Genomic DNA, 9,251 nt, shown 5'->3' with positions numbered 1-9,251 from the left:
TTTCTCAAAATATTTAAAACAATAATGCAAACAAAAGTAGTATTACAACAGTGCAACAGAGTTTTAATTGTGAGTTACTTTTAGCATATTATATTAAAAATTCCTGTATGCCTGGAAGATTAAAATTTAAAGTATGTCAAAAATATATTTCTAAGCACTGTGTAACTAAGTGCTAATAATACTGCATTGTTTCTATCTGTGTACAAGTAGTCTGTGATGTGCATGTTTGGCTTAAAAGAAAATGATTCACATCTGAGCATCTCTGGTGTATTCCACTTGTTCTGCGCACTCTTCTAATTAATACAATGGAATGGAGGTTCCTATAATTCTATTTATAACAACTTGCATTTATTTGGCACCTCTAACATAGATAAACTATCTCCGGGCGCTTTATAGAAGCTGATTCAGATAAAAATCGACACCAAGCCAAAGGAGGAGATATTAGGAGGGGTAAGGAAAAGCTTGGTCAAAGATGTGGGTTTTAAGGAGGATCTTAAAGGACAAGATGGAGGTGGAGAGGTTTAGAGAGACAATTCCAGATCTTAGGACCTAGATGGCTGAAGCCATGGCTGCTAATGGTGGGGCAAAACGAGTGGGGGATGCACAAGAGGTTGGAGTTGAAGGAATGTAGAGTTCTTGGAGCGCTGTGGGGCTGGAGAAGGTTACAGAGGTAAGGAGGAGTGAGGCCGTGAAGGGCTTTAAACATGAGATGAGAATTTTAAACCTGAAGAGTTGGGGGACCAGGAGCCAATGTAGGTCAGAGAGGACAAGGTGATAGTTGAGTGGGACTTGGTGTGGGACAGGATACTGACAGCAGGGTTTTGGATAAGCTGAAGTTTATGGAGGGTGGAGGATGGGAGGCTGGCCAAGGGAGCATTGGAATAGTCGAGTCTGGAGGTAGCAAAGGCATGGACCAGGGTTTCGGCTACGGACAGGTTGAGGCATGGGTGGAGATTGGCAAGGTTACGGAGGTGGAAGTAGGCGGTTTCTGCCGCAGGAAGTTTGGTACAGTCACGCATTACAACAAAAAAGTTTTCCTACAATTTAAAAAAAATGCTTTTTGGGAAGAAAAATGCCAATGTCTGACACCCAAGAGGTTAAAACAAACAGTTTCATATGTATCTTGTGCACCAGTTTTAATATATTTATGAAGGACAGCTACTTACATGAATAGATATGCCAGCTAGCACACTTAAATATCATAATCATGATGCACAGAAGTTCAAATATGTATTTGCTAAAGTAGTTTGTAAAATAAAAACCTGTTTTTGTGAAATTAATCTTTACTGTTGTATAGTGAATTTATCAGCAGATTAATTTAAAAGTTTAGAAATAACAGTGGCTTGGTAGCTTAATCAGTTGGCTGCTTGATCCTCAAGCATATTGTCTGAGTTCCAAAATTTGTTGTCTCTCCAACTTGCTTACTGTATGGTTAGGCAATTTCCAGTCATGACACAGATGCAGGGTGTTCCAATCCAGAGGGAAGCCAAAGATGAATTCAAACTACTAAATCATACCTTCCACTGGTCTGTGTTTTTCAATGACTATTGCTAATCTTGTGTTTTTTTTTCCTCCTCTCAGCTGAAAAAGGTTGTGTGTGTTTGTGGGGGTGGGGGTGGGGAAGAGAAGGGAATTGAAATCAAGTTCACAAAAAGTATTTGTCAACTAGTTAATTAATAAAACTAACAATGGTATGTTTGAAAACGGGTACTGCAGCTTTAAATGTGCAAATTTTAGTTTTATTATCTGTTGTATTAAAAGACTTTTCCAAGCAGCAGCATTGACTCCTAAATTGAACAAATCACAAAAAATTATTTTGCCAGTACCTGTGACTATATGTGTGACAGTGACAATTCAACATAGGGGTCAAAAGGCATATACAGAAAAATCTTACAACTGATATGCTGCTCAGCAATTAAATTGACTTTCACTGTACTTGTCCTTGGAAATATTTTTGTTAAATTTTGATGATCTGTAATGCTGTTTTGATGTGCTCCATGCATCATACTATTGCTTATCTACTTCTAAAAATCATAAAATATTGTTATGCCTGTGTTCATTTATTACTGCATACATGCATGGATTAAACTGCTAAGATGTTTCAGGCTTTCTTTCACTCTGTGTGCCTTCACTGACCTCTGCTGGTGGTAGCATTAAAATGTTCAGTGTGTAACAAAAAACCCCAAAAGAAATGTAAACATGCACTGTACCCCTATTAGGCACAGTACTTGGGTAAATCAGTTTAGCAAAAAATCGGGTTCATCATAACCAAACAGTTTGAAATCTCCTTTGAAACGAGCATCAAGGCGCTTTATATCTCGTTTGCTGATTCCAGAGAAATACTGCTCCACCTTGGTTCTGTTGTATGCTGTAATACCAGGTGGGATTGGGGGATAGGATACCAAATTACTCATTCCTGCTTTCTTTAGAATGTATGGAGCATCCTTTTCCAGTGTTTCATGATGTCCTATGACACTATAGTTGATCTCACAAGGTGCACAAAGCTCTACATATGTTACCCAGTGAATAATGGGTTCTCCTATTTTAATATCAAGCCACTTATGGTTAGGATCGCCTAAGTAGCGAATAAAGTCATCAAATTGGAGTCCTTTAGTTTCTGTACGATTCCTTCTATATTTTTGAATAATTGCTGGAGCAATGTTATATCTGTACCATGGTTCAAATCGAGGATTCTTTAGAAACTTGTCTTTGAATGCAGAAATAAGTCTTTCAAATGGATCCCTAACAATGAAGAATTTGAAGTATGTATTCAATCTGGAAAAAAAAACACCAAGAAAGTCATTATTATGCTAGTGCAGTTCTCATATATACATATAGACTGGAGGACCCATTTTTATGAATAAAAAGGGCATTACAGCTGTGATCCAGTAGGCGGAGTATTAGCATTCATATTCGATAAATAAAGTTCAAATAGATGATTTAGTCAGGATATATTTTGTGCAGAAACATTGTCAAAATATGTTTACTCCAACCTTTTTGTTATTTCTGGTTCGCTGTAGGATGACAAGCGGGGCAAGCCATTCTTCTCATGATTATGGATCAAAGGCTCAGGGATATCTTCAACAGATTTAAATTCTCCTGTACAAAGAAAGAGAAAAATATGTTAAATACAGCTCTCCCGTATTCCAAAATCTTGTATTCCTGCCTCCACGTAGTATGGACAGGGACATAGAGCTGAAGAAGGTTGCAGAGGTAGGTGGAGACAAGATCATGGTGGGGATTCAGAAACGATTTCAGATGTGTTGGGTAACAGTGAACCAACAGAGGTAGACAAAGGCAGTGGTGATGGGCAAGCAGGACTTAGTGTGGGACAGGATGTGGGTATTGTAGTTTTGGATGAGCTGGAGTTTGTGAAGGACACCAAAATTCTCTAGACTCTGGAACAGTTCCTACAGATTGGAGGATGGCAAATGTAACCCCACTATTTAAAAAAGGAGGGAGAGAAAAAACAGGGAATTACAGACCAGTTAGCCTAACATCAGTAGTGGGGAAAATGCTAGAATCTATTATAAAGGATGTGATAACAGAACACTTAGAAGGCATTAACGGGATTGGACAAAGTCAGCATGGGCTTATGAAAGGGAAATCATGCTTAACAAATCTACTGGAGTTTTTTGAGGAGGTAACTAGTAGAATAGATAGGGGAGAACCAGTGGATGTGGTGTACTTGGATTTTCAGAAGGCTTTTGATAAGGTCCCACGTAAGAGGTTAGTGTGCAAAATTAAAGCACATGGGATTGGGGGGAATATATTGGCATGGATTGAGAATTGGTTGTTAGACAGGAAACATAGAGTAGGAATAAAATGGTCTTTTTCCGGGTGGCAGGCAGTGACTAGTGGGGTACCACAGGGATCAGTGCTTGGGCCCCAGCTATTCATAATATATATCAATGATGTGGATGAGGGAACGGAATGTAACATTTCCAAGTTTGCAGATGACACAAAGCTGGGGTGGAATGTGAGTTGTGAGGAGGATGCAAGGAGGCTCCAATGTGATTTAGGCAAGTTGGGTGAGCGGGCAAGAACATGGTAGATGCAGTATAACGTGGATAGATGTGAGGTTATCCACTTTGGTTGTAAAAACAGAAAGACAGATTATTATCTGAATAGTGATAGCTTGGGAAAAGGGGAGGTGCAACGAGACCTGGGTGTCCTTGTGCACCAGTCGCTGAAAGCGAGCATTCAGGTGCAGCAAGCAGTTAGGAAGGCGAATGGTATGTTGGCCTTCATTGCAAGAGGATTTGTGTACAGGAACAGGGATGTCTTACTGCAGTTATACAGGGCCTTGGTGAGACCACATCTGGAGTATTGTGTGCAGTTTTGGTCTCCTTATCTGAGGAAGGATGTCCTTGCCATGGAAGGAGTGCAACAAAGGCTTACCAGACTGATTCCTGGGATGGCAGGACTGACGTATGAGGAGAAATTGGGTCGACTAGACCTATATTCACTAGAGTTTAGAAGAATGAGAGGTGATCTCATCAAAACATATAAAATTCTAACAGGACTAGACAGATTAGATGCAGGGAGGATGTTCCCGATGGATGGGGAGTCTAGAACCAGGGGTCACAGTCTCAGGATACGGTATAGGACATTTAGGACTGAGATGAGGAGAAATTTCTTCACTCAGAGGGTGGTGAACCTGTGGAATTCTCTACCACAGAAGGCAGTGGAGGCCAAGTCATTAAATATATTCAAGAAGGAGATAGATATATTTCTTAATGCTAAAGGGATCAAGGGATATGGGGAAAAAGCGGGAACAGGATACCGAGTTAGACGATCAGCCATGATCATTTTGAATGGTGGAGCAGGCCTGAAGGGCCGAATGGCCTACACTTGCTCCTATTTTCTATGTTTCTATGTAGGACACTGGAGAAATTGATTCTGGTGGTAACAAAGTCTTGAATGAGAGGTCTCAGTAGTTATGGTGGAAGAAACAAGGGCTGAGGGGAGCGATGAGTCTGATGAAGGAAAGATATGGATGTGTGGAGACTGGTTTTGAGACGCATACCAATGCGACTTTGGGAACCACCTTTTTTTGTTCCAGTTGTCAGGGCGATGCTTTAATCCTGTGGATCCTGAAGGATGACATGAGCTAGCAAAGAGCCCTAACCAACTTGTTTTGATGGGTACAATAGGGGCCATGATCTGAGTGTAAGTCTCAGTACCAGCCCATTGTTAAAACTGGGTGGGCCTTGACTGGAGCTCAGAGTTACCTCTGAGTGGTACAAGTTGGATTTAAGGACATGGTGTTGTTGACGGGTAAATCTGGTTGCAGTCCATGATGAGTCTCGTCAGCATTTTTATGATGTCCCTTAGATGGAACTAAGTGGTTTGAAGAGGAAAATTGCAGAGGTGGAATGGCCATTGGAGTGATGATTGGTGGTTTTATGCAATATACAATCAGAACATTCGTGGTGAATGTTATCTGTTGAGTGGAAATGCTCAGTGCCTTTGAAGCATTGATTGATTGATGCCCCTGACAGTGGCAAATGTAGTTTGGGGGTGACTGCTGGTGGATGGTAAGGGCGCTTTGCTACTGGTGGTGTCAGGAGGAACCACTTATCTGTTTTCTCCCTAATTATGATGCAGTTTGTGAAGCCAGTCCTATCTGGTGCAGGCTGAAAAGAGCAAGAGCACACTTTACAATATTTAAAACCATTTACTAAATCAAATTTTTGAAGATTTGTTTTGGTGAATTTGATGAGCTGAAGCCTTGATGAATTTCGATAATGAAACTAATGAATAGAGCAGGAACAAAAATTATTCCTGCCATTGCAAAACCAGACTGAACCTTGTTCCTTCAGGTATGCTAAATTTTCTGATTCTTTTATTTAAAGTCATACTAATCAATGAATGTGTCTTAATTTGTCCAGTGGAGGGAGTTGCTGTAATAATATGTATAAGGTAACAAAGATTGGATAAATACAGTCACACCTCAAAGCAGCTTTTGAGAACTAAGGTAAAAGATTTCCTTTGTATTCTGTGTAGCAAAATTATAAACAGGGTTATCATTCTGTTACAAAAACAGAATGAAAGGGAAATTTTCCTCTCACTATGGTACAGTTCCACAGGTGCCATCAGCCCTCTGGTACCTCACCCAAGTGACTATTCCTTGTGTATGAGTGGGCCAAAAATGAAGCACTTATGGCTCTGTTAGGATGATCTTTCAGATCCTTTATTATTGGTAATAGTATGCACGGGTATAATTGTTTCAAACTTCAGAAAGGTTTACAAATGTACCTATGCTGGGAATAAGATGATAAAATACATAAAGTGCTGAATTAGTGTCTTTGATATCTTTTCAAGCAAACCATGAAATGAATATTATGCATATAAAACAACAGGAAAACTAGCAAAGTCTTAACCCTTAACAGCTACTAGCAGTTTGCTATTAATTGTGCAACTGTGCATCTAAAAATTGTGCAAAATTTGTCTTCAATGTTGTAGCATTAGTCTCCGGAAATCCAAATAAGTGATATATGTTCAGTTCCATTCAAACTAGTGAAATAACACTGTACTATAAAGATGATTAATAGGAGCAATGAATCACAAAAGAAAATATGGTCTCCTTTGTTGTTAGTCTTCTCTGCTCCTCCCTGAAGGCGCTGGCTCTCATTGTGGTACAGTTCCACAGGTGCCATCAGCCCTCTGGTACCTCACCCAAGTGACTATTCTTTGTGTATGAGTGGGCCAAAAATGAAGCACTAATGGCTGTTAGGATGATTTTTCAGATCCTTTATTATTGGTAATAGTATGCACGGGTATATCAGCTGTTGCTACCTATCTTCTGCAGGGAATTCACATTAGCCTGGATAATATTTATACCTCAGGGCAAACACTGGTAGTTCTGGAAGTGCTTGTTATGCATTGTTGCTATTGTAGGTGCATGGAAGCCCGTCTGGCAGGTCATTCAAAATATTTGGCATAGATTAGTGAAAATGGCCATCTCATTTAATTCCAAATCTAACTGATTTATACCTGGGACAGTGATTGTTGATTGATAGCTCTGTCTGGGGAAAATGGAATAAATTACTGAACTAATTCCAGCATATAGGACAGTTCCATGATGGGGTAAAATGAAAACAGAAAATGCTGGAAAAAGTCAACACATCAGGCAGCATCTGTGAAAGAAGGAAAATGGTTAACGTTTCAGGTCTTAGGTCCTGTTGTCAGAACCAGAAGATGTTACAGATGAACAGCTTATAAGGGGGAACAGAGCAAGGAGAGAGAAAAAGATATTCAGGGGAACGGATAGGATAGATAGAGAGAAACTATTTCCGCTGGTTGGGGATTCTAGGAGTAGGGGGCACAGTCTAAAAATTAGAGCCAGACCTTTCAGGAGCAAGATTAGAAAACATTTCTACATTCAAAGGGTAGTAGAAGTTTGGAACTCTCTTCTGCAAACGGCAATTGATACTAGCTCAATTGCTAAATTTAAATCTGAGATAGATAGCTTTTTGGCAATCAAAGGTATTAAGGGATATGGGCCAAAGGCAGGTATATGGAGCTAGATCACAGATCAGCCATGATCTTATCAAATGGCGGAGCAGGCACGAGGGGCTGAATGGCCTACTCCTGTTCCTATGTTCCTACCAACCTAGGAAGAACCATATTGAGTTACTTGTAAATTGTCACCAGTGGTTTATCAAATAGAAATATCTATGACTGGGAAAAAGTGGCACAAATGGGTTGTTATTAATCAGCTGAAACCCTATGTGCCTGAAGAGAGTCAGGCATTATAACAAATGACAGGTTCCAAAAGAACGAGCTTTAGCTCATTGACAAACTGGAAGTAAGTTTAATAGATAACTAATTTTAATAGGATATTGATCTACATTGATATTTCAGTTTTTCTAATCACCTTAATTGCTAATTGTTACTTAAATTTTGTGATTTTACTAATATGCTTCTTCTGATTACGACTCAGAAGTGGCTTTGCCATCCCACTTGTGTATCAATTGTGTTACTTATTTTAACAATGTGTTGGTGTTATTTTGTATTTACTTCATGGTTGTCATGTATTGTATGTATGACTGATGGTAGACTCACACATGTATCAGAGATTCCTTAACTAATTTACCCTCTACAAAGGTCATATCAATCTCCTGTCTTTTCCTGGGGGTTGTGGGGGGGGGTGGAGAATATGTAGGAGAAATGCCTTTTCGCCTTAAACGTGTCCTTAAAATGCAGTTAATAGTCAGACTGAATGCTAAGATAGGAAAGGGCTAATGCCAATTAAACAATGAAGGCTTACAAAAACAACATTCCCCACTAGGGCTAGAAGACAAGCCATCAAGACCATAGGCCCAGAAATAGCTTGTCAAGGATGACATAAAGATGTCCTGCCTTATCTGAATCTGCGTGCGACTCCTTTGTTAGCAAAGGCCTGATAAGCTAGGGAGTAAACAGACGACCTGGCACGGCTACGTGCTGGTGCTTCATTGATTTTGAGATAATCAGGGGTACCAATAGAGCTGTGCGAGGTGATTGGCATCAGAAGGGCTGAACTCGTCTAACACGTGTCACTCAGATTGAGGAGATTTCTTTGGAAATTAAGGATATATAAACCAGTGTTTTCAGTCTTCAGTTCTCAGTCCTTAATTTAGTTGTAGTTCTTTTTAGTAGTGGAAGGTATAGGTATAGTCTAGATACAGCTACCAGTGTGGAAGATGAATTTACCCACGAGCAGTGAATTCAGGAGGAATCTTGACAGAGATTCATCAGTCTGATGTCCCAGATGGCAAATAACATCCTCCCAGAGGAAGGTGAGGCAACCAGATCATCCACACCAATTTATATGGATGTAAAGTTCTAGAATCAGTGTCAACTACAAGCACAGAGCAAGTCTACTGAATAGATTAAAGTCTATCTAATACTGTCAACTTGTCAGTTATCTAAGGAGTCTAATCCTAAATTAATCTCAGCAATTTATATCAATCTCAGACACTGATCTCAACTGTAAATTTATAATCAGCAAGCAGTTACTGCTGAATTACTGAGACATAACCGAATTGACTTTTTAACCATTGTTATTTATTTTGTCAGTTAATCCTATCTATTAATTATTTGCATACTCAATGTTAAAGTTTGGGAGCTGCTAACTATGATTCTAGGATTAATAAACAATTATTAGTTCATGACTGTTGTTTGACTTCTTTGATAATTGGCAAGAAAGGGTTAATTCATTCACTCAGTAGTTTGTGTGGATCCTGATGGGAGGTTGGTAACTT

General features: G+C 39.5%; 1 protein-coding gene across 4 annotated transcripts in view; it reads right to left on the bottom strand.

Annotated features, from left to right (window-relative positions):
• Positions 1-611: 611 nt before the first annotated feature.
• Positions 612-9,251, bottom strand: part of chst10 (carbohydrate sulfotransferase 10) — a 69,254-nt gene continuing 60,614 nt past the window's right edge. For all 4 annotated transcript variants that reach the window (XM_067986231.1, XM_067986232.1, XM_067986233.1 and 1 more), the window contains 2 exons: positions 2,994-3,099; positions 612-2,775 (listed from right to left, as the gene is read on the bottom strand). In XM_067986231.1, coding sequence (XP_067842332.1) covers positions 2,238-2,775; positions 2,994-3,099 — 644 coding nt within the window. In that variant the 3' untranslated portion in view covers positions 612-2,237. The remainder of the gene's footprint in view (positions 2,776-2,993; positions 3,100-9,251) is intronic.

This window comes from Heptranchias perlo, chromosome 6 (genome assembly GCF_035084215.1).
Source record: "Heptranchias perlo isolate sHepPer1 chromosome 6, sHepPer1.hap1, whole genome shotgun sequence".
Lineage (NCBI taxonomy): Eukaryota > Metazoa > Chordata > Chondrichthyes > Hexanchiformes > Hexanchidae > Heptranchias > Heptranchias perlo.
This window is presented reverse-complemented; position numbering and strand designations above follow the sequence as displayed.